Source organism: Protopterus annectens, chromosome 9.part0, assembly GCF_019279795.1.
Source record: "Protopterus annectens isolate FY-2018-M chromosome 9.part0, PAN1.0, whole genome shotgun sequence".
Classification (NCBI taxonomy): domain Eukaryota; kingdom Metazoa; phylum Chordata; order Ceratodontiformes; family Protopteridae; genus Protopterus; species Protopterus annectens.
In genome coordinates, this window is record NC_056743.1 from 1,201,793,196 (window position 1) to 1,201,819,991 (window position 26,796).

A 26,796-nucleotide genomic window follows, 5' to 3' on the forward strand; every position below is an offset into this window, starting at 1 on the left:
CTGTAACACTGACACCCAGCACAGACTAGGTGTTGTTGGAAAGCAGCTTGATGGACTGGGATATGCATGCTTATTACATAGTATTTGCCTTTGCCATGAGTTATACCTGAGTGGAAGCACACATACAGTGGGGCCTGACATTGTGAGCAGTCATACACATTGAGCTGTTGTGGTGGGGATATGGGTATGAAAGTTTGGAAAATCCCATGATAGCCTGGATGATGGCCCTGAGGAAAAACAGGTTGTTGATGACTGGCAGGCATGGGAGAGAAAAAGTAGAATAAAAAGATATATAAAATGATGGAAGTAAATGTAGCAGAGAACAGATCTGACATAAGACAGCATGTAGATACTGTGGATGGCAAAATACACAGAGCTGGCTGTATCCAGCAAAGTGAAAGTTTTCTGCTAATTGCAAGAGGCCCAATCACTTTGCTGTAATGTAGAAAACTAACTGTAGAAATAAAAAGACACATGAAAGAAAAAAGATAAATGACAGGCAAAACAGAAGGTCCTACATACAGAATCTATCAAAAGACAGTACAAATGATTCACAAAGCACAGTAATAAGGGTACACTTGTGTATGCGATATAAATAAAAATGACAATTGTACAGGGTCAGAGGTAATAGTAAAGATATTGAATAAAATCCAAGAAGATGTTGACAGACTGAGACAAACAACTCATCTTACTATCTGTAACTCAGAAATGCTTCTTCCCAGACAATGACAGCAAGAGAAAATCCATTTTCAGTACCCTTGAAGGGTCTGGATCAGATCTCAGGATATCATGTAGTAAAGGCAACACTGAACAATATAAGCAGTAATATTAATAAAAGCTGGAGACTTTGTAGTCTTTTAAATTAATTTAACTACTTGTCGGGATATATTCAGAAGTTGAAAAACTTTGACAAGTTACATAAGGACTCTATAGTGATACCTGTAGCCAAGCCACATACTAGAATGTCTATTAGTTCAGAAAGAAAGAAGACAAACTAAAAAAACAGAAAAAGTGGACATAATTGAAAAAAGATGCAGATTCAACAGCTTGAGTCTAACTCATAATTGCACCTCTAAATCAAAGAAACCCAGAGAAGTGAGAATATGTATCAGCATAAGTGTAGCCAGGAAGCAAATTAAAGATTAAGAGAGAGAGAGAGAAGAAAAACACATCTGCACATAATATAATAAGCTAACTGAGTGAAACAAGGATGTTTATTAACTGCTCATAAAGGTGAAATGTAATTGTTTCTAAATATGTTATTTAGATATATGGGAAAGTCATATTCTGTATTGCTAACTGCTTTTCCTGGTGGAGAAATGTAATTTTTAAGCTGTTAAAGCAGGCATTATAAAAATGCAGTAAAGTGGAACTTAGTTCCTGTTTCTAAGCTCTTGGTGTGGTGACATCATTAACTCAATACAGATAGTAAAGACATGGATATTAGTGATGAGTTAATGGATTCAAATTCAGAATGTGCTCATGGTAAGGAAAATAAGGGTTTACTTTTATGAACCCACTACTTCCACTACTACATCACCTTTACAGCATCAGCAGTATTAACTCGTCAGTACTGTCATAGAGAATAGTGATGAAGACTGCTGACTAAAAGTCAAGCCAGAGAAGAATGTGGCTGAACTGTTATCACTTTAATTTGTTGCGCACGACGTTGTCATAGAGTAAAGTGATGAAGACTGCTGACTAAAAGTCAAGCCACAGAATAATGTGGCTGAACTGTTATCACTTTATTTTTTATGTATTCTTGATAACTCAGAGATTATGGACTTCACATTATGATGTGGATATCCCACCACTGTCAAACAATATGTGAAGTGGATATCCCAGCACTGCCAACCAATATGTGACAACCTTCCACCTCTGGACCAGTAATCAGGGACCCTCAATCCTTACCACTGGCACCAGTGGGGGACATTCGCTGGGAGGATTACAGGTACACACACAGTATTTCCAGATGCAGCTCTCTGCATCAAGTGCAATTTAACTTAAGAGCACACAGAGACCACAGTCTGTCCGGGGCCAGTTTTTCTCTCTTTCTCCAGATCTCCAGTAAAACTCCTCACTGGCACAGCTATAGAGTTGAGTCCTTAGCCAGAGTTCCAAGCCAAGTCCACCAGCACTCTCCCTGTCCAACCAGTGCTTCATGTCCTTGCCCAAGTAGCTGACAAACACAGTCTTTGAAATTTGATTTGCACACACCTGAGAAAGGCTGGCACATATTTACTAGATATACCCCCTTCTGTCCAGAATATAAGGTAGTTATCACTGCCACTAGAACCCCTTACCAACTACTTTAAGGCCCTTAACAAAAGGTGTCCAATTTTACTGGGTAATAGTAATACAAATGGTAGTTTGACCAAGGGCAAGGCTATTAGAAGTGGCCCACACAGTGTTACCAAATAAATATGCAAGTACTCTCAAAACTTAAATATCTCTACAAAGATCAGCCACATGAAATGTTTAAATATATTTAATAAGAAATAATAAAAGTACATGAAAATACTGAATATATATTCACAGTAATATCAGAGTTCAAAACCACAGGAAATACTTAAAATAACATTGAAGGACAGGCTCAGACAAATAATAAAAAAAATAATCTAAACTAAGCTTCACTATATTTCTGACTGAATCTAAGAGAATCACTATTCCATAATAACTTATTTAATAGAGCAAGGCAGATGATGTGGTGAATGGTCGTTCTTGTTGTTGTTAGGCCCAAGACAGAATACAGAATGCTCTGTCTCACTAAGAGACTTCTCAAAATAATATCTAAAATATTACTTCTCATACAGCTTGCAGAATTACATCACTTTTGGTCATCTGACGTCTAGTTCCCATGCAAAACTCCCATTGCTAGAAGCTGACAGGAGTTAGAGTTAGGTAGACTACTTAAATACTTTAAATGGGTATAGAGCCAAGGCAGTGAAACATCTCTTTTTTGACAGCAGCCCTAGAATGTTTCTTGCACAGACATTAAATAAATAGCTGAAAGAATAGAGCCAGGAAGCTAGACATTGATTCTGATAAAATAGTACAGGTGTTGTAGGGCTATTATTATAGTGCAAAGACTTAACTGTACAGGCTAGAGTAGAACACTTGAGTTAATATTTAAGGAGACTCAACTTACCCAAGTTAAAGGGGGAAGATTATAGAAATTTAACAGATGGATACAAGAAAATGAAATGAAGGATGTGATCAGGAATCAGAAAACAGGTCAAATTCCAGGGATATATGGCATACCAAAAGAGGCATGGAAGTTGAAATAAAATGACATGCTAAAGTAGGCACACAAATGTATAGTCATATTATGGATCAAGGGGATATTACCCACTCTTAAATTCAGATGTAATGGCACTGACACCCAAAGAAGAGAAAGATGGGCTTGACCTAAAATTATGCTGGTAGATATCCACTCTGAATCATGAATATAAAGTCTTTATGATAGTCATACCCAGAAGACCGGCTAGAATGTTGCCTGGGCATCTACATTTAGATCACAGTGGGTTTGTGATGGGGAGGCAACCATTTGACAACACAGACAAAACACTAATGATACAAACGGATGCAGAATTAAATAAGAAAATGCTGATGATGATAGGGCTGGATGCTGAAAAGCATTTGATAAGGTTAGTAAGGCTTTTCTGAGAAACCCTGAGAAATGCTGGATTTTCTCATGACTGTATAACATTAATATTCAGAATATACCAGAGTACAGATACAAGACTGAAGTGTGATGGAAAGCCATCTGGGGAAGTAAGTATAAAAGGGGCGCAATATAATGGTGTTCACAACTCCCATTGTTATTTGCTGTCTATCTCTACCATTGGAGAATAAAATAAGAAACTCAGGGTTAAGGGGATACAACTGGGAACAGTCAGTGGAGAAATTAGCCTTATTTGCAGATGGTGTCATACTTTATTGTATATTCTCTGCAAAAGATCTTAAGGTTGTTTTCACTAAAATTAATGAGGTATAGTGAATTAACAGGATATAAGATAAATGAAGATAAAGCAAAATCAGTTGCATTGAATTATGCACCAGCACAATTCTACACCAGCACGTGATCTGGCGCAACAGTTTCCTTTCTCTGGGGAATTTAGGTGATGAGGTATGGTGAGAAACTAATACAAGAAACACAGCTGGAGAGATATGGAAGGAAACAATCGGCAAAACAAGCAACAGATTAAGACAGTTGACTATGGATTTGGACAGTAAAACCAAGCTTTTGACACCATTAGTGCATTATGTTGGCCAGGCATATTATTTTGCCCCACCTAAAGAGACATGGATTAAAATTAAGAAAGAAATGAGGGAGTTTATATGGGAACACAAAAGAGAGAGGGTCCAGTGGGAGACATTAAAACTGAAGTTAGAACAAAGTGGTTTGGCGCTGCCAGATTTAGAGAACTACTATAAGGCTATGTAACTAAATTTCATTTACTTAGCTCAGAACACAACTTATTCAGCTAAATGGAAAATTACAAGGTCAAGATAATTTGGAGATAGATAAAAAGTTGGAGATATGTGAATTGGTAAAACAAAACAATATAATCAAGTATGTACAACCTTTTTGTGTCAAAATATGCAAGTTTTTAATCAAAACAAGATGAAAGAATGGATAGATATACGACTGCCAACAGGGGATGGGGAAGACGTTTTGTAATAATCATGCAAGGAAGTGAGCAGAATGCAACCACAATATGGAAAGGAAGGAATCGAGGGCCAAGATTTTGGAAAAATACTGGGACGAAGCATGGGTGAAACATGACCTAAAGAACAGAGACTTTCTACCTTACATGGGTCTACCACTGATGTTTTCAGAGATGATGCAGGATTGAAGAGAGAGAGTGTATCATATAAATTGTGAGGCAATTATTAGATATCAGAACAGAGCCCCTCCCGCAAGGAAAAATGTGAACAGCAGGACATATAAGTGAAGATTATAGGTGAGAGCTAATAATACAAAAGAAACCTAGGCAAGACTGGAGTCAAAAGTTGCATAGGCAGATTTTGGATTGGGAATGGATGGCTATCTGTCTTAATCCTAGATATGCAGCAAAGCCTAGGAAATTCAGAATCTTTGCATGGAAGTGTCTTCACATGTAGTTTTATACACCAGATAGGTTACAACATATAGTTCCTCGCATATGTGCAGCATGCTGGAGTCACCTGGGAACATATGCTTTTTTGGAAATGTGAGGAACTACAAGATTTTAATTAGGAAATACAGATACGGATAAATTCAGTAGTGAGTAAGCACTTAGCATTTACAAAGAAAATTATGTTTCTAACCTGGGTCAGATCCAGACTTCTCAAATATCCCTGTTTTGGGGGAAGATCTGAATTTTCAGACCTGACTTTATCCTGCATATAATGTGCCTATTTTGGAGGTATGATCCAATTTTCAGGCTAGATGTACCCCTTCACACAATTTTCTGAATCCCCTGATCACACATGATTCTTGAAGCTGTCTAGTACACAGAAAACCTCCCTTTATGACCAATATACTAGTGACAACAGTAATTTAAAGGGGTTTATATTAGATGCTCGAAGTTACTGAACTTCGAATACGATATGATCAACACCATATTATCCAGTAACATCGAACACCTAATAAAAACATCACAAAAAGTAAAAAAATAGACCTACTTGCTTTAAGCAGTGGGGCAAGTCCCCCAGCATCCCCAATGTGGGGGACTGTGCCCACCACACCCCCCGCTACTTAAATATTCCTACTCCGAGACCGCACTACATTGAAGTAAACAGAAATCTTCCTTTACGGAGATTTCCGTTTACCTCTTCAGTGTTCTGCAGTTTCGCTGTTTACGTGTCGACAGTGTCAGATCCGACATTGGGAATATTCGCAATTCTGATATAGACTCATTTAAAGAAAGAGGACACATATCTTTCATCTCCCTTTTTCAGTTGTAAAAATAAATGACCTTGTGTGGTAGAATTTTGCAATACATTTCATTAAAGTCTACAAAATTTACATTGTCTTTAATAATGTGCTTATATTTGCCATCATTTTGTCACTCTCATTTTTAAACTTGTTTCTGAGAACTATCCCACATTCCTATCAGAATAAGGAAGAACTATGTGCTCTTTTTTATTCAAATTTTATGTTAATTAGATGTCCGGATTTTTGGCTGGATGTACCTACTCTTCAAGTGTCTTTGTACCCATTTTCAACGTCTGAAAATTAAGAATTATGGTCAAATTCCCTTGGACCTAATCATTTTTGTAATTATAGAAGTGAAAAAAGGAATAATAAGAAAACAGAAGAGTACTGACACACAAAGATTGCAAGAGGTTAAACTGTCACTAGAAGAAATCAAATAAATGGAACGGAGGTCAATTAGTGGGGAATAAGGAAAGTTCCTAATAAGTAAGTACAACAAATGGGATCAATCTCAGATGTCACCCATGTAATAAAGGGGAATGAAAGGTGTCTAGAACATAAACTTTAAGATTCATACCCCCAGCACTGGATTGCAAAATTTAAATAATTCCAAATTAGGATACATTTGGTCAATATGTACATAGTTGTCACACCTGTATGTTTAACTTTTTGATGTCAGACTATTTGTAATAATTTATGAATAAATAATGGAGTAAAATATGAAAAAGTGTCAGTGGATCTGTACCTTTACTTCTAATGAAGCAGTCATTTTAATGTTTTTATGACATCCTGTAGAAAGTAAATTTATCATTCTTGTATAAAAATACATATTCTATGGCATGGAAGAAAAAGCCCAGACTACAGTCCAGGTGACACTAATTTGACTAGCAGCTCAGGTGCTTGATGGTGCAGGCATTGGAGAATTGGCAGCCCCATATGGGGGGGGGGGGGTGGAGAATGTTGTATGCAGGCCACATCCCTCAGAGGATGGGTGGGTGGTGCAGTTCATGTCATTGCGAAGTGTGCTTTCATTCACCAAAGGCTGACTTGATTGTAGCATTTGTTAGTAGGTGGGTGGAAGGGTGGCCTGTTATGGAGGAAGACATAGTTGGTCCCTTTGTTGCACAGTTAGCTCATGTCTCCACTGAGTGGTGGGGTTAAGGCTGCAGCAAATGCCTTCTGTCAGGATGCTAGCACAAGCACAAGTAGCCCTTATAGTTGACATTATGATGGCTTAATTAACTAACCCTAACCCCATATGGTATTGGATATATCCCTTATATGGGGGAATGAATGGGCTTAGCCTGATAGGTGAGGGGTTGATGGTTTACAGACATGGGATATAAAGAATAAATATATATTACTTTTTTGCCTAAAATCCTAACACAAAACTATTATTTTTTCACTCTATTTGCCCTTGCTGTTTGTTAATCATCACTCCCGCCTCCTGGGCAATCAGCCCATTTTATCCTCATCAGCAGGGTGATTGTTGACCTGGAGGGGCATCATTTAGCCAGCCATTTGGGGTGGTTTGAGAGTGTTTCTTTTTTACACCACTAATTTCCACACACACATCAGATGAAGCATCAGGGAGGGGACATGCTATTAGATGAACTCAGAAGCATCCCACAGTTCTCTCCCTCAAAGGTATGAGCATTGTTTTCCCTGGTCTCCACCAGTGAAATTACACTACACTTATGCACCCCAAGTAGATGCACCCCTAGGAAGAGACGACTGTGCCATGCTCATTCACTCCTTCCCTTCTCTTGCTCTCTCCTACAATACCAGGGCTGCTAATCAAACCTTGCCTACCTGGGTCACAGATAGGGCTCCATCCCTTTGTGCCATGGAACCAGGCATTTATGTTTTTGATAGTATTTTTTATTTCTGTTAGTCTGAAGATAACAGAGAGATATACTTCCACTATCTGACTGTTCTGCAAGTGCTGCTGTTTTAACAATTTCTGGTGGCCATTCTGACCTGATTTTGATCCTATCTATGAATGCCACTATATTTATGTTGTCTCAATAGATATAACATTTTCAGGACAAGTCATCGATACTCAGCTTTACATAATACACCATATGAATAACTGGACTAAAGACAAGAAGGAAGATCATTTTGAATTTGTGAATGTCGCGCTTCATTTATCAGATTTTGTTATTGACTCTGCCCGACAGGGGCACAGGAAAATAACTTTCTTGGGTGATGTAAGCCAGGGAACAACTAGGCTTACTTAGGCCCTTGGGCCGATAGCCTAGTACCTACCTATGAACCTATATAAAATGACAGAAATATCAGATTTTCTTAGATATAACTGTTTGCAATTATGATTCCTTAACAGCACATTGGTGATATGATTCAGACATAGCTTGAGCCTATGATCCTGAAAAATGATAAATTATATATATTGTGAATTAAATGATAAAATATAGGCCTTCCCAAAAGTCATATAAGCTTAACTGTGTTACCTAGAAATGTAGGTCTATATGTTTGGAACCATCTGAAATTTTCCAATAAACTTCTTACAAATATATTCTGATGCTTACATACAGCATGCACTTAGCAAATGTTTTTGAACATAGCTTGACTAAGCTCATAATTTAACAAACAGCATGCATCTGAAATCATCAGCATCATATTACAGTCAGATATGTATTGAATTTTCATATTCACTTTTCTTTTTTTCCCATATTTTTTACCATTTCAAATAAATGACTTATTTCCAAGTAATAAACATACAATATCACTCACTACTCATTTTTGACCACTTTCAATTCCCCCCAACATTTCTTTCTTGCCTGTCACTCTGGTCCCCATTGTGAAGGCAACTCAGAACTCAACTGAAGCAAACAGTGCAGCAACCATAAAAGTTCAACTAGAAAAGAAAAAACAGCAAATGCACTGTGTGCAAAATTCCGTCTCTGTGTCTTGGGAATTCACCTCTATTCAATGCTCATAACAGTCCACAACACCTTCAATGAAACCAGGTAGAAGTGAATAAAAGTTTATTGTAATGCCAACAAACAAAGAATGGTTAAGCGCTTTCACTTGAATACAACAAGCTTCCTCAGAACACCATAGCTTGCATCACAGTTGTTTAAATAACTTTTTGGCGCCAAAATTCAGTTTGAAATTTTAAAGCTATACACACATCCTATAACCATTGTTCTCTGTTCATAAAATCTTAAATAATATTCGTATTATTTCTAAAATCAATGTTACATATGATATATATTGATAAAATGAACAAGTTAAAAAACTGAAAAAATGTTAACAAAGGCATTTACATCTAGATCATATCAAAACATGTTTGAAAAACATATAACAATGTACCTTATAAATAGTTCATTTTAAGGCCAGTAGTGGTTTGACAGATACAGTGTCATTTAAACCTGGTATAGTCGAAGCATCCGTGTATATTTGCCACCAAAATTCTTTATATAATAATAAATTATTAAAGTCACCTCCTCTGTTATTGGTGTGCACAATGTCCACTATACCAAAATTAAAATAATGTTTGTCACCATGTTGTTTAATATGTTTATACAAAGCATTTTTTCATCCTTCCTTCTGATGCTATAAAGGTGAGAATATATACGTTTATTTAAACTCCTTTGAGTCTTACCTATATAGAATCCTGAACATGTTCTACAGATGGCAATATACACCACCATTTTAGTTGTACAGTTGCCCCACAGAATTTAATTCTAGTGTGTTTGTAATTATCCAATTTCACACTGTCTCCCTGAAATATGGTGTGACATTGTTTACATGCCCCACATTTTGCAGTTTTCATGTATTCTGTCTTCTTAATAAAGATACCCTTCTCTAAAATGGATTTTATGTTGGCCCCTACCTTGTAAACAAACCTTGGGCATTCACCTAATGTGGGTGCTATATCTTGATCAGCAGATATTATATGCCAGTTATTCATCAGAATCTTCTTGACTTTACCTGAATATATGCCAAATTCCAAAATGCAAGATTTACCAAAACTGCAAGTTTCAGACTTCATATCATGCAATATATCCACAGTAGAAACAGTAGCTGTCCTATATTTTTCACCCAACAAAGGCTTGTACTGATTACCCCATTTCCTCACAACATAATTACTTACATTTTCCATGACTTTAATGTCATATCCTCTTTCCTTGAATAAGGACGTTATAAATTTCACCTCATCCAACATGTCCTCATACTGTGAGGTCATCCTAACTGCTCTAATAAGCTGACCCTTATATATATTCATGAATTGTTTCTTCGGATGGTAGCTAGAATATTCCAAATAACTATTCGAAAAAGTGTTCTTTCTATAAATTTTGGATTTAAACTCATCCCCTGTTTTTGACACAAATGTGTCTAAATAAGCCACACCTTTGTGACTACTAGAGGAGGTAAATTTAAAAAAATTACTGCTACTGTTAATGTATTGTAAAAATAATGCTAGCTGTTGTTCTCCACCATCCCAAATCAAATATAAATCATCAAGGTATCTGACGTAATATTTTATGTATGTCATAAAGTGACTATCTAAAATAGTCCTCTCTTCCCATTCAAGCATGACCAAGTTGGCGTATATGGGAGCACAAGCTGCTTGTAATATTCTCCCTCAAATATAATGTAATTATGCTCGAGAACCAGGGACATCATATCTGTGTGAAGACAGATGGTGTCCCATTGGATATCTGTATGTTTTCTTATACTCGTAGCAAAAGCTGATAGACCATCTTCTTTGGGTATACAAGAAAATAAGTCTATGACATCAATAGTCACAAATATCAGATCTGAACTAGATAGGTAAATAGGATACTGTTTCAGAAAATCCCATGAGTCCTTAGCTATATGTGGAATAGTGGGGTATATGTGTTTCAAGTAGGTATCAATAACCTTACCTATATTGAACGTCTTAGACCTACTCCCTGATATAATGGGTCTAAAGGGCGGTTCATCTATATTCTTGTGAATTTTAGGAATACCCACTATAGAAGCTAATACAGGATGTTCAACCTTGATATAAGTATAGATGTCATTATTGATCCTGTTATCTAGTAAGTATTCTTCAATACATGTGTCTATTTTTCTATACCCTATGTTGATCTCATTCAAGGACAACATAGAATAATTTCCAGAATTGTGTAGTAATTCATGTATCTTACAAGTGTATAAAAAACTGTCATAGATGACTGCGCCCCCCCCCTTATCTGGTTTCATGATTCTGATGTTACTAGCACATCTTAATTCCTGTAGTACCCTGCTCACTTCTTTTGTTAGATTGGAACTAATCTGATGTCCATCGATTTGTCTATCCAACTTGTAAATCTGTTTAGTCACTACTTTATCAAAGATAGAAATGGTGGGGTGCATGGGGGGTATATATGTACTTTTCTTTTTGACTACTGGAATGAACGGCTCTGCATGAGAAATGTCACCCACTGTTTTTTTATCTTTAAATAAAATAGCCAGGTTAAGCTTTCTCACATATCTTTTTATTTCACAAATACAGTCCACTAGATTGAATCTTTAGTGGAATAAATTTAATCCCCTTAGATAGTAAATCAAAGTGTCCAGTATTTAAAATATAGTTAGTGTAGTTGTATATATTAAAGTTCCTATAGGTGTAAGTGACACCATCCTGTAGGATGCCTACATTATTATTACTGGACTCCACTATTGTCTCAGTAACAACTGAACCAGAATTTAACATGGGGTCCTTGGATATGGATGGTAGTGAGAATCTCTTCTGTAACCCCTCGTCCACTTTCTCTCCCTCCCCTTGTGTTCCCCATATAAAAAAATCAGAGTTAGCATTTCCATCAGAACTAGATTGTTTGTATGTATTTACAATTCCTGTCTTTTGGTCCCCCCTCACATACTTAGGGTACTTACTGTGATCTTTTTCCCATAAATAAACTGTGCCTCTTTTGTATTGGTCCAAGTCCCTATATAGTTTTTTCATCTTACGTTCATATATTTTTGAAATATTAGATTCATTTCATCAATATATATCATATGTAACATTGATTTTAGAAATAATACGAATATTATTTAAGATTTTATAACAGAGAACAATGGTTATAGGATGTGTGTATAACTTTAAAATTTCAAACTGAATTTTGGCGCCAAAAAAGTTTTATATATAAATATATATAAATGCTGTATTTTCAATGTAATTTGAAAACTTAGTCAGCCTTGAATGAGTTGTTTTCCAAACAAATTATGCCTTGTGTTTAAATGAATTTGCTTAAGAGTTTAAATAATAAAAAAATGAAATCTAAAATATAATTGCATTAATAAGTATTAATAATACAATTATAAACATAATTAATTATAATGATATAATGTAATAATATTAACTCAACTATAATTGCTATAATTATTAATTATTATTATAATATAATTATATTATATTATTATATAATTTATAATGTAAATATTATATTTGAGGGGCTCCTAAAATGAGAAACAAGCTGAGATATCAGAAAGTTAAAGCTTGTTTTTTTTAAGAACTAGTATGTTTAACAACAAGTAATTGTGAAAAAAGGTTAGTTAGCTATGATCTTTATAGACATTTGAGTAAGTATGAAGGTGTTAGAGTTGCAGATATATGTTTGAAAACAAAGTTTTGATGTCTGATTCTAAACATCTCTCAAGTATATTTGTTGAGAAATTCACATATGTGTATACAAAGGGAAGATGGACATGATTACTTTAGTTTGGATTCTTGTCCTATAATAGATAATAAAGAGGTGGAAATGGACTTGCAAGCAGGAAACAAAGTTTGGGCGCCAGATTTTATTAACCACTTCATCTCAAAAGATCTCTTCAAAATCTGAAGTAATCGTAAAAACTTAATTTGTATAGAAATGTCCCCAGTAATGAAATGAAACCATTTAAATCACATGACCTATTAAAAGCTGAAAATGTGAACTCTTCACAAATACTTAACAGATGCACACACAATAAGAGTGCTCTTCAAACTATCTGGAGATATACAGAGCTGAGTATATTTTTCTGGCACTTCAGAGTTGTGTACTGGTAATTGTTGTTTGACTAATTTTATATCATTGCTGGCTGACTTCAGAGTTGTGCACTGTTATTTTTGCTTCACTGTATAGTTTTTCAGATCTCTGCTGAAGATGTTGGTTTTCTCATACCCACCCTCCCTATTCCTGTGTTGATGTTTAAATTTGGAGGCTTTTGCAGTTGCCCACCCCCACTGTAGATTTGATCTGGGACACTCCCCCCAGTCCCATCTCTTTACCTCATTCTACATAATAGACTCCTTCTGCACTTGTTTTTAGTCATGTAGTCCAGATTCAGATTTGCTGTATCCAGGACTGTATGTAAGCTTCTGAGCCCCCCCCCCCCCCAAAGCTTTCTGTGTTGGAGGGAAGCCTTCTAGCTTATCAGTGGGAGTGGTAAGCACTAGGTAACCTATCTACCACATAAGGAGTGGTTCTGGCCCAGAAATTGTAGTTATTGGCCGTTTGGGCAGTTTTTCCATCTCTCTCAACTTTCTGATTTAAAAGCCCACATTTGCACTTGTTTCCTCCCTTTCCTGTAACTAGTTTAGTCCAGATACAGATTCTTAGTTTTAGCACTTGAATTTGCTTATTCGTGATCAGCACTTGTTCAGAACTTGTAAGCACTAAATAACCTACTAATTACTCCAGCACTCAACCTTCCTCATTACCTAGAGGAAAACAGTTTTGGTACTTACTTTCCTCACTTGCTTAGAAAAGACAGCTCTTGTACTCACTTTTCTCACTTATCTAAAGGAAAATATTTTTTTATTCAGGCATGTCCAAGGGTCAGCTCCCAGTGTTCTCCCCTGTCTATCTGATGAATCTGGGCATCTTGGGGCAATGTAGAAATTGCCTCATGTACACAGACAACCCTCTCCTCCTACCACCCAACACTACAACCTGTGAGAGATGCACGTATCTAGCCAAAGTGGAGGTAAAGCTCTCTCCAATCAAGACTGAACTTGACAGTCAAGAGGAGAAGGTAAACACTTGCACCACACCACACTCATCACATAGTCTCACTAAATCTACACCACCAAAATCCACACATAGAAACACAAAAACATTTGCAGAGGCTCTCAATAGTAATCTGCTCAAGCAACAGAGACCTCCAAAGCAGAAATGCAGGCAACCTCCACCCCCCAACACAACCCAAATGACACATAACCCGCAGACTCAGTGTGCCACTCAACCACAGCCAATAAGGCAAAACAACATACCCAACACACTAGTCATAGGTGACTCTATAGTCAGGCACACTGATGTCCCACTCACCAGGCTAAACAAGGAGAAGGTTACTGTCAGCTGCCTGTTGGGTGCCAGGATCCGCCACATAACCCACACACTCAGGTCACTCCACAACAAGTACAAATATGACTCTGTCATTGTCCATGTTGGTGTGAATGACCTGAGACGTACCTCCCTGGACTACATGAAAAGAGACATGGAAGAGCTCTCCGATCTTGTAGCCCAGGCAGGTATGACCCTAGCCCTGAGTAGCATTCTGCCATCACCCAGAATGATGCCGCAGTACAAGGACAAAATGACTGACTTCAACATTTGGCTAAGCTTCTAGTGCCATCCTAAAGGGATCCAGTATCTGTCTGCCTGGGATGACATGGTCGACAGACCATGATGTTTTGCCAGAGGTGGACTGCACCTGTTACCCCTGGGATTCTGGATACTGGCTAAGGTTCTTGCCACCCCTATAGTGCCTTTTTTAGGCAAGGTTCAAATGACAAATTCACCACTGTAAAAGGAACAGGCAAGCAAAAACTGAGGGTGATGCTTCTCTATGCTAGAAGTCTAAATCTCAAAATGCACTCACTCAAGGCACTCCTTAAAATGGAGAACATCAATATCTGTGCAGTGACTGAGACCTGGTTCAAGGCTCCAGAGAGCACCTCTGCACTACCAGGCTATAACACATACCACACTTTTCAGCCATGTAACCTGGACCGGAACACCAAAAGCAGAGGTGTGTCCATATTCATTAAGGATATCCACACCTCCAGGCTAGTTGCTCATCATAATGCAGCCAAGGTTATCCAAGTGCAATTAACTCTGGACAAAACTGCAATCCAAATTCTAGCTTGCTACAGATCACCCACCATGCCTCAGGATTCCCACTCCTCTTTTCTTGATGTACTGGAAAATATTAGGGTTCAACCAAACACCCTAATAATGGGCTATTTCAACTACCCCACCATTAACTGGGAAAACTACTCACGTACCAACTCCTTCGCTCAACGCTTTCTGGAATTCATAAACTCCAATGCCCTGGCTCTACTTATCCACACCCCCACCAGGGGCAACAATATCCTAGATCTAGTCATTACCAACATGAGTGACTAGTGTTCCACACCTGAAGTCAATGCCTCATCAGTCCAATCCGACCATAAGCTTATTACCCGAGATATCCACATCCTGCCCCCACCCCCCATTAAGGAAACCATGATAAAAAATTTCTCCAAAGCCAACTTCATGCTTCTTAAGACAGAAGTGGTGAACTTCATGACACCAATGCAGATGGACAATACAGTTACGACTACTGAATTCTACACAATTGCACTTTATAAGCACTTACATGAGTGCATGGATCGTGCTATCCCAAACAGAAACAAGACGCTATCCTCCAAAAAAAGGAAGCCAATCTGGTGGTCCCCTGCCATAAACAAACTGTACAACAGAAGGAAGAAACTTTTGCAAAAGAGAGTAAAATCCCAGGAGTGAAGGAGCTCCCAGGTCAGCCTCAGTAAGAAGCTGTGATCCCTGATAAAATCCTCCAAAGCTAGTTACAAAAACAAAATTGCCACTGATTCTAAAGACAACCACAAAGCATTCTATAGCTATGTCAAGAATTTCAATGGCAACACTCAGATCTGGTCTGAGTTACAGCACAATGGCACTAAATATACAGACCCAACTGATATTGCCAACATCCTGGCAGATAGGTTCAGTGCTGACTTTGCCCCCCTCTCACCCCCTAAAGAGCCCATCTCTATACCGGAAGAATGCAAAGTTCCTGTAATCACGGCTGCACAGGTAAAAACCACACTCTCCAAAGCCAAGAACACAGCATCCATGGGACCAGACAACATCCCAGGCTGCGTTCTACATGAACTACAGAACAAACTGGCACCCCACTTAAGTACCATGTTCAATCACAGCCTCACCTCAGGCTTTGTGCCTGCTAAATGGTGCACAGCAATGGTTATCCCAATCCACAAGGGGGGAGCCACCACGGACCCTGGGAACTACCGCCCCATTAGCCTGACGAGCCTGGTCTGCAAGGCCATGGAACGTATCATCATGGAACTTATAAACAAAGACATTGGTAATCTCCAAACTCTGGACCCCATCCAGTTCGGGTTTGTAAAAGGCAGATTATGTCTCCTAAACCTGATAGACTTCTTTGAAGCAGTCACCAAAGCCGTAGACAAGGGTAAGGTGGTTCACACAGCCTATCTAGATATTGCCAAGGCTTTTGACACCATCCCCCACTCTGGAATTATAGATAAACTCACTAAACTAGGTATAAATCCCTATGTCACAAGATGGGTTGCCAACTGGCTCACTGACAGAACCCACACTGTGAAAGTAGCAGACTCCAAATCCGACTTCAGACCAGTGACAAGTGGAGAACCACAGGGTTCAGTCCTGGGTCCTCTCCTGTTTGGTATCTACTTCTCTGAAGTACAGGCTAACACAGAAGGTCTTTGGCTAATGAAGTTTAAAGATGACTACAAACTAGGAGCCATAATCGAAACTCCTAACAATGTGGACATCCTACAAAAGGGCCTCACTGAGACAGATGCCTGGTGTCAAAGCCATGGCCTCAAGCTCAATGTCAAAAAGTGCATTGTCATCCCCTTTGGTAAAAACTCTGTACCCATGAACTACAACATAGGTGGTAGTATACTTAACACCGAAAGTGTGACAAGAGACCTTGGTACACAGGTGGACAGTAGTCTCTCCTTTTATAATCACATTGCCACAGTAGTCAGGAAATCCTTCTACATAGCACACCTCATCACAAAAGGTTTCTCACCCAGAAAAAAAGAGGTCCTTGTTTCCCTCTACTCATCACTCATTAGACCCATTATAGAGTACAACGCCCCTTTTGGTATGTACCTCACAAGACATCTGCAACAACTGGAAAGGCCGCAGAAATACCTCACAAAGAGGATTACTGGCCTCAAACAGATGTCATCGCATATCACCTACTCAGAGGTGATCTCTGCCTAACATACAAAGCTATGTCAAACCCAGAGCTGTTGGACATGCTCCACTTAAAGAAATCCCAATCTCTCTGAGCTACATGCTCTAGGGACCTAAACCTTGTCACCACAATAAACCGAACATGCCGGAGGGATAGATTCCTGTCCCAGAGACTTCCCATACTCTGGAATAAACTACCTATCTATATCAAACAAAGCTCCTCATTAGCACTCTTCAAGAAAAATCTTGATGATTGGATGGGAAATAGGAAATTCTCCCTGGGGATCGCCTCTGTGGCTCTGCTCGACAGTGGCACAGGAAAATAATTTTCTTGGGTGACAAAAGCCAGGGTACCTTTTTGGCTGGGCTTGTGTAGGTCCTTGGGCCAATAGCTAGTACCTACCTATGAACCTATGAAATAGAAAATACACCCCGGGGATCACTTCTGTGGCTCTGCTCGACAGGGACACAGGAAATTAACTTTCCTGGGTGGTTTAAGTCAGGAAGCCTTGTTGGCTAGGCTTACTTATGCCCTTGGGCCGAAAGCCTAGTACCTACCTATGAACCTATGAACCTATAAAAAGTGACAAAAATATTTTGTACTTATCCTGTTAATAAATGACTGATGTAGTCATGAACTTGTTATTAAAATACTAATATTTTCAAAGTCTAGCTGCCTTCAAACACAAGTAGCTAGAGACTGAAACTTTTTTGTTCAAGTTCACATAAAAATAGGCTCCAAGCCTAAGCTGCCACAGTCGTTCACACTTTTAAGGTGACAGTCATATAACTCACTTCTTTGTTTCTTTTCCACCTTTTGCAAAACAAAAAAAAATAATCCTTTAAACTCAGAGCATACTGTGGCATGTCTTGCTAAAGCATTTGTAGTATCCTTTCTGCTGCTGTCAGTAACATAGCTTCTGGCTTTTGATTGCAGCAAAAAGGACTAAAAAGATGGCTGGGATGCTAATGAGTATTCCTGAAACTACAAGTTCCCTACTGAAGAGGTAAAACACTACTGGAAAACAAAGAATTACAGCATGCCAGTTGGTTGGCCATGGTGGTGTAGAGGTTAGCATTGTCATCTCACAGCAAGGGTTCAATTCTTGGTCGGGGTGCCTTCTGTGTGGAGTCTGCATGTCCTCCTTACTGTCATGTGGATTTCCTCCAGGTGCTCCGGTTTTCTCCCACATTCCAAAGACATGTAGTCAGTGGACTGGACATTCTAAATAAGCCATAGGTGAGAATGTGTGTGCGAGTGAGTGGCACGAATGAACTACCATGGCAGGGCTAGCCACCTGGTGGTGTAAACCTTGGCTGGAAATGATTTTCACTGCAAAAGTGACACCCTGACGCAATGTGCAAAATGGGAAAAGGGGTTGAGGATGGATGGATGGATAGATTAAATCAGCAGTAAGACATTTGAGAATATCACTGCCTTACCTTGTAAATGGTGTGGGCCCAGTGGGTCAGTAGTTGCAGGCTGTACCGCAGTCCATCTCTGTGCATCACTGTATGGCTGGAAAATACTCTTTACTGAGTAGCAATCTGCAGCCTGCGGCCCATGGAGGTCAGCTTATGACTTTTTTTTTACATCACTGTCTTGCAAGTGTGAAGGACTTGATTAGTGGGAGAAAGACAATGAAACTAGCAGCAGTCTCTCCTAATTTAAACTCATTTGTCATCCAGGATGGTTTGCAACAAGTAACAAGCTAAGCATTATAGACATTACAAGTATAGTCTAGAAGTTCACAGAAGCAAAGAGACTTACAATAAATGCACATATCAATTAATAAAATGAGTAGGTGCACTCCAGCATTCAGTTTAAAACATGCTATTGTCTAGGCAAGTAGTAAAGTACAATCTTACTTAGAAGAAAGTTGCTGATCAGACTCAAATGCCTCATTACAGTAAGTTCATGGATTGCAGTAAGATTATTCCTCAGTTAATATGTACATACAGAACTGTGAGCATGTGTCTTACCTGAATGGTACTTAGATGATGCACTCTTTTGGACTGTATCATTATAAATAAAAACAAACATTGAAGAGAATTTGTGTAGCCCAACTCTGTGGTATAGGAGGATGAAGCTTTAACTATGACCTAGAAAGCATGAGTTAATTAGTGCTTAGGCCCAGGAAAGGCTGGGTGGGAGAGGATAGAAATAAGAAGCCAACAACAACTTTCCCATCCTGGGTAAAGGGACTGGTGTCTATAATCATTCGATCTCCATCAGGCAAACAGAAGCACTGAAATGGCTAGGGCCAGGGACTTAGGCTTGGGGTGCCTAAGCTGGTGATGGTAGTCCTCATTGCATGCGAGTGGGCCCACAGGGATGGTGTAGGAGACCCCATAGTGATTGTAGTGCTCACATCTATCACAGGGGACAGAGTTGCAGCTTAACTAGAAATGCTTTCATTGCTAATATGCTGGTAAAGGCACATACAATATTCATGCCTGCCTGGATGATGGCTCCTTTAGCTGTCTCCTGCCCTTACACTGAGGATTCTCCAGTAAGGCAAGAATTATGGGTTCAAGACCCACTGAGGAGTCTAGGTAGAAACAGACAAGGAAACAAAATAGTGTAGAAAAAAATAAAGAGAACTTCTCTATAGACTAAGTTAAGCATTAACATTTTTGATAATAAAGTCTATTAATCATTTTCTTAAATAATTTTTAAATACAGTGTTTTGTTTTCTGATTAGTAGCATAGAGGTATAATTCTGACTATACATACATTCCTGCTTCATTGTTGAATTTCTGCCTTTGCTCATGAGGGTGTTAGCATGAAGATATATATTCAGGCTGCTCCTGGGAAAATTCCAAATGGTGTCCTTCTCTTTTTACTCTGTGGTCATGGACCATCCTTCATGTATCCAGAGGTGGCAGACACAGTTTGCAAGATTTTCTCTGGAGTACTGTATGTAGTTCTGGGGATTGTCTCTCTGCAGGTAGACATAATAGAGAGAGTTTGTAATAGTGCAGCTGAAATGGTGCATGGTTTGCAACAAAACTTATACTATAAATTAAGTTAATGCACTGCACTGCACTAAAAAGTTCAGAATTTGGATCCTTCTGTAAACACGCTATTAGGTAACATTTATTATGAGGGATAGCATGCAAGAGAAATAGAAGAATCCATGTCAAGTTCAAAATGAATTACTGAAAACAAAACAATCAGCTCACTTATTGTAGAGATCTAGTTTTCCTTTACAATCTCATGCACCAAGGATCATCCCTGCGTCCCCTACTAAGTATAATATACTCCAAGACCATGCTCTTTAGGGCAAGGGTGATCCCCCAATTACAGTGACTTGTTTTGACTAATGTTTATTTTGCACAAGTGCAGTTAATCATATAAGTGATATGATCCAGAAGTACACGAGGAAAGACAAGTGAAAGCAGTTAACTATTATGAGGTGATGTTTAATACTTGGTTAAAAAAGCAAATCAGGGAGAGGGTAGAATTATGATGGAAGAGTTAAAAGGCAGATGAAAATTAACATGATTGTAATAGAGCTGTAAGCAAGGAAGGAAGCAGAATCTTAAAAGAACAAGTGTATGTCAATAATCAGTGTTACCAAACCAACATCATTAGCGATATCAGAGAAGGAAAGCATTGGAAGCATGTACATTTATAAACTATAGTCAGTCTGGCTTAAGAAAGAAAGTGCCAGAGAGCTCAGATATAGTGCATACTACAAATCACATTAGATCGGGTCTGAGGTAAGTCTGAGATCCCTTTGTTCCTATGTTCTTTCTTTTTATGCATCTGCTGGCAAGCAAGCCCCCTCACATCAGCCTTGAATTATGTGTAAGACTGACAGTGAATATGACCATTTCTGACAGTGTTGGTGGATTAACAGGCAGAACACTTGCCTTTGGTGCTAGAAGATCAGGAGGCTGTAGACTCTATTCCCACTCCAGATCACTGGATCCATTTTACAAATTGCTGACACTGTAGGGCAACAGAAGGGGTGCTGCACTCCTGAGTGTACCATCCTTCAGATGAAACATTAAACTGAGGTCCCATCTGCTTGACTTGGTAGTAGCTCAGGTGGATGTAAAAAAGTCCATGGGATTTATAGAAAAAAGAGTAGGGTTTGCTTTGTTGCATTTACACTGTTCCAGTTCTCTTATATATTTATACATGCATTATATTTGCACTTTACATCATAATTTAAACATTTTATAAAGACATTTAACATATTCACTTATCTATGTCCCAAAACGTTTTCACCTCTACCCCTTCAAACAAAAAACATTTTTGTATCACATATTTATCCCTCATTTTCTTTTCTTTTATTAAACAACAATTCTTCATATCTTCTTTTCCATAACTCCAAATAGCAACAAATGAGAATTTATCCAATTTTTCAATTTATTTTTCACTCCTACCCTTCTATTTCTCATACAGCACCATGGTTTTAAACACTTACCATTTGCAAACATCTTTGAATAATTTCCAAAAATTTTCATTTTCTTACAATCTAAAAAACACTGTTGGGATAGCTTTACAATATTATAGCTACTACACATTATTTTTCTATCATTTTATATTTCATGTTACTGTCACTGTAACTTTGTCCAACAATAAACACCATCCAAAATCACTAGTTTTGAAAATAATTCAAATATTCCCTGTCTTTTCCTTCTTGACTTCATGTAATCACTTCCACCCCCAATTTTCCCTAAGGATCAACATAATAGTTCACTTTCATTATGTTATAAGATTCTTTCTTTTCCATTTCTACTTAATTTGTATCAAATAATTTCCACGTCTTTATTTTTTCTTTCATTTTCCTTCTTTTCCCAGCTTTTAGTTTCCCTTTTTGTTTTCTAACAACCATCCAGCCACATATCTTTATATTTTTCAAATAGCAAACTTCCCAGTATTGTCTTTTTTAAGACACTTCTTATCACCCAAACCAGATCTACTGATTCTAAGAAAATAACAGACTTTATTAAATTCTAGCCATTTTCTGCTTTACATTATAAACTATCCCTCTTTTTATGGGTTTCAACCTTATTTCCTATAAAACCGCTCAACAATTCAGTTTCCATGCAACTTGGAATACATACTGTCTATACCTATATATGCTAACGTTCTTAAAATGTTTGTTTAATGCATATACCATTTTCTCAGGGACAACTGAAACCCTCTCCTCCAATCTACCAATTTTCTATTCCTTTTCTTCTATGCTATTTATTGGTTTTTAATTATTTTTATGCGTTTTAAGTATATTAAAAAGTTTCACATTTTATGTTACACTTTGTGGTGATCTGTGTGGCTTTGTTCTCAATTGTTTATTCTTGTCACATTTCTGAAACCCTTATTTTTGATCTATTTAACTGTAATCCTACTGAACTCCGTACTTGTTCTGTTCTGAAACTTCTTTTTCTTAGTGTTTATTCTAGACTACTAAAACCAAATTATTTGCATACGTTAACATTAATGGTATTTTTATTTCTTCTTCAGTCTTCCATCTACCATCCTCGAACTTTCTTCTACATGTTTGCATAACTGCATTTATTTCCACTTCGAGCAACCACAACCTTAATGAACAACCTGCTTTACCCTTTTTCCTGTCTTATTTTTTCCTACTCAACCATCTACCATTAGAAACACACAATATTTTTTATAAATTACTGTCACTATTCTTCTTATTTCCATTCCTGTATCATATGCGTTTACAATGTTTAACATTTCTCCATATTCAATGCTGTCAAATCCCTTAGCTCCATCACACATTGTTTGTTACCTTTCCTTCTCCATTCCCTCTCACACTCATCTACTTCTTTTACCATCATTTTACTCTTTTCTCTTCAATTCCAGACACCTCTTCATCCAGTCTTTGTTTCATAACACCCATCATTCTTTTCTGAGTAATCTTCATAAATATTTTATACTCAGTATTTTGTATTATAATTGGTCTTCATTGTTTCCTTTTCGTTCCCCTTTTGTTCAAAAAAAAATTCACAATCCCTTTAGAAGTATTTTCTTCTTTTATATCTTCATCTATCACTTCATTCAATTTTTCTAGAAAAACATCCTTTACATTATCTTCCATTTCTTTATAAAAATATACCCTAATCCAGGTGGAGCTGACGTGGATGAAGATTGCAAAGTGCTGAGGAAAAATTCTGAAGCGATGCTTGCAAGATCAGGCCATATGCCTGAACTGTAAAAACAGTCACTTAGCTCTCAGATGTCTTAGATGACTGGATTTGATTCTGAGTACATTATCATCATAAGAAGAATTTCCATCCCAAAAGTTCTTAAGTTTTGGAAGGCAACATAAAAACCCAGTAATATATATTTATACAGTTCATGAACTGAAATACATTATATGGTTATATAATAAGATTATAATCAGCTTCCAATCATAACCAACTTATTATGTGCTCGAGTCATGGATACCAAGAAATTCACCTTGAGCGCAAAGCTGTCCACATCAGGAACACAGAAAGGGTTCTTCATCTGGAGACATAATTGTAATTCTTTGTAATGTTTGGAGCTTTGTCTATTCCATGTACTACTAGTTGCAGAAAAAAGTGGAACAGCCTGAATTGTTTTACCAGAATTCAAAACCAGTAAAACATTTAGTGCTGCCAAACAGACAGCAGGCAGAAATTAAGTGTACCTCTAAAGAATGAACTCATCTAAAAGCTGTTAGGCATTTCAGTTTGCCACACATTTTGTTTATAATTGTGGCAGGACAAAGTATCTAAGAGCTTTTGTAGCTGGTTTACCTTCTATCACTAATCTTGGCCAGATAACGGTGTCTGCTGTTAATGCTTAGCTGGAGACCCTCTTTTAGCAACACATAGGGTTGCTTAACAAAACCTTGTTAAGTACCCTTCTGATGCAAGAAAAGTGCTTAACAAACTTGTCTTTTTTTCATTTTTGGAGCATAATCACAGTGCTCCATGCACTACAAAGTGCATAATAATATTCTGTCAAGAAGGTTGGTGAATTACCATTGATCTGAGACTTGTGCAGTGCTCACAGTGGGTTCTGCAAGAAAGGTGAATGATTTGAATACCTAGAAAGTCACTTGTCCTGCCTGCACCTCTAACAACAAGGTGCTGGGACCTGCTGCAAATATCTGTTACTTGGTGTTCTGAGAATAATTTAAAGGATTTGGGTACAATCAAGGTCAGTTCTGCTGCCTGTACTTCCAACAGCAAGACACTTGGAGTAGCCTCAAATACCTGAATGTAAGCACTGCTGAGAGACTATTTTGCTAGAGAAGTAAAGAAATGTGACACCTAGAAGGTCACTTCTCCTATCTGTATCTCTAACAATATCCCCGAGCCCATTATAGATATTAGATACTTGTGCACTATGGAGAGGGTGTTCTGCTCAGAATGTGAAGTATTTAGATACCTAGAAAGTTATTTCTCCTGGCTGCACATCCTGCTAGGAAGAGGAAGGGATTGGGGTCTATGTTTAACTATCAAATGGAATGTTCATTGAACAGCCATTCATTGTATATAATCCATTGAAATTTCCTGTCCTCAAAAGGCCAAATGATAGTAAATAATTTCAACGAACAATCATAGTTGGCCAACATAAAGGAAATGGAACATAGTACCTACTCATTGGTAATGTAGTGATGAGTAAATCCTTGAGCGCCCTTTCCCCACTGTAGTGCAATCTCAGAGTTGATATATATATAATTAACGGGGAGTGTGGGGGGGGGCTTCTTGACTAGCTGGGTAATTCTATAACTGTGGTGCATATTCACATTCTCTGTGCATGTGACTTCTACCTGTGTCTTTTCCCGCCTATTTGTTTTCTCATACCACTTGTTATCCCTGTGTCTTCCCCCATGTAGATAATTTTTTTCATTTCTGACACCTGTGTCTTTTCCTACCTATTTGTTTTCTCACACCACCTGTGTTTTCCCCCATGTAGATAATTTTTTCATGTCTGACACCTCTGTGTCTAAGCCTTCTAAGAATTTTAATTTCCAGATATTCTACACATTATCCACAAAGGGAGTTTGCTTACATTTTCTGTTGAAACTCAGTCTAAACTCTCTGCCATTAATCTATTGCTGTAATCTTTTAATGGAATGATTCAGAAGATTCTTCTAGAAAGTTATGGTCTTTTGGACTTCTTTTTTTTTCTTTTGGGGGGGGGTCTCTTCCTGCTGCTGGTTTAATTTTCTAGTTTTAGACTCTAAGGTATATATTCTTTCTCTCTTCTATTTAAAGCACATACTTATAATCCTCCTTGTCACTACCCCCCATCTGCTTTGTCCAATTACATGCATGTAGAGGCGTTCCATAATCTTCCTGTTTTATGTTTAGAGTTCTGTAGTCTGTGTGCACTTGTTTGATCAGCTGAGAGTCAGAAACTTACTGTTAACTCCCATTCAAACATTTTTCCTCTTCTACAGCTATTGCCCCTGTAGATAGAGTCAACATGTTCATTTTTTTTTCAAATTCTTTACAAATATTCTAACAGCAATTCTGATTTGTCAGAGTCTGTAAAACAGCAAGATTATTCAAAATTATACAATTACTGGCCGGTCACATCGTAAAATGAGCATGCTGATTGGCCAGCCCAACCAGCGTGCCCATTGAGAATATACAACGGACAAAGCTCTGGTCGCCCGGACTTCTTTCCGTTGATATATTCTTTAATTTTAAGGGTTTAAAAAAAAAAAAGTGTAGCAACAGAGATCTTCTTTTCTCCATTGCTTACTTTCCCAAGCACTGATGTACTGGGCATGTGTGGGAACTCAAGTTCCAAACGCATGCGCAGTACATCAGCAATGGCAAAGCGGAGCTGTCCAGTGGCGGAAGGACAGTATGGTGCCATTATACAAAGACATTATTTAAGAAAAGTATTTTTTCTTAAATAATGTCATTGTATAATAGCAATAACCCACTTGTAGGTGTGGGTAATGCGGGATTTACCCACGGTTGTCTTTAGTCACTCAGGCTTCATCCTCATGACCATACCACACCAACCATGGGTAAATCCAGCATTATCCACACCCAGGCATGGGTTATTGCTTAATAAATAAATAAAATTGGAATAACAATCGGCCACATTTTTCAGCTACAGAAACTTGTGCATGTAGGCATACCTTTAGCTTGGTTTGCTAATCTAAAGAGCCACCCCATACCTGACCTCAGTAAGTGCAGATGCTTTGACTTAGCTACTCTGATTGAAGCCTTTAGTTAGCTTCCAGTGATAATGCCTTCCTTTTCATGTACTTCAGCTCCCTAATGACTTTATTCCCAATGTCAGCTTTAAAAAAACATCTCCTTAAGTTATAACAAACTTTTTCTGAAAGTCTGCTGTCATGTTAGACTTAACATAGTTGGACAATATCTAATGTTTCTACCTTTCTCATTCTCTCTCTCTCTCTCTCTCTGCCATGTTTACAACCTTTTCAGTATGAGTAAACCACAGTAAATTTTTCCTCAAAACAAGGCAAGCCCTATACATATCTATCAAAATATGCCTAAAAATATTGCTCAAAAAAGGAAATCCTTTGCTAAAATTTGAAGACGTTTTATGGCAGAAGGATAGTGTTTCTAAATTCTAATTTCCAGATATTCTACACATTATCCACAAAGGGAGTTTGCTTACATTTTCAGTTG

At 37.8% G+C, this 26,796-nt stretch overlaps 1 protein-coding gene across 3 annotated transcripts in view; it reads right to left on the minus strand.

The window, feature by feature from the left end:
• The window catches only part of RTN4RL2 (reticulon 4 receptor like 2), a 426,936-nt gene that overhangs the window by 349,950 nt on the left and 50,190 nt on the right, over positions 1-26,796 (minus strand). For all 3 annotated transcript variants that reach the window (XM_044084122.1, XM_044084119.1, XM_044084120.1), the window contains exon 2: positions 19,910-20,117. In XM_044084122.1, the coding sequence (XP_043940057.1) occupies positions 19,910-19,946 (37 nt within the window). In that variant the 5' untranslated portion in view covers positions 19,947-20,117. The remainder of the gene's footprint in view (positions 1-19,909; positions 20,118-26,796) is intronic.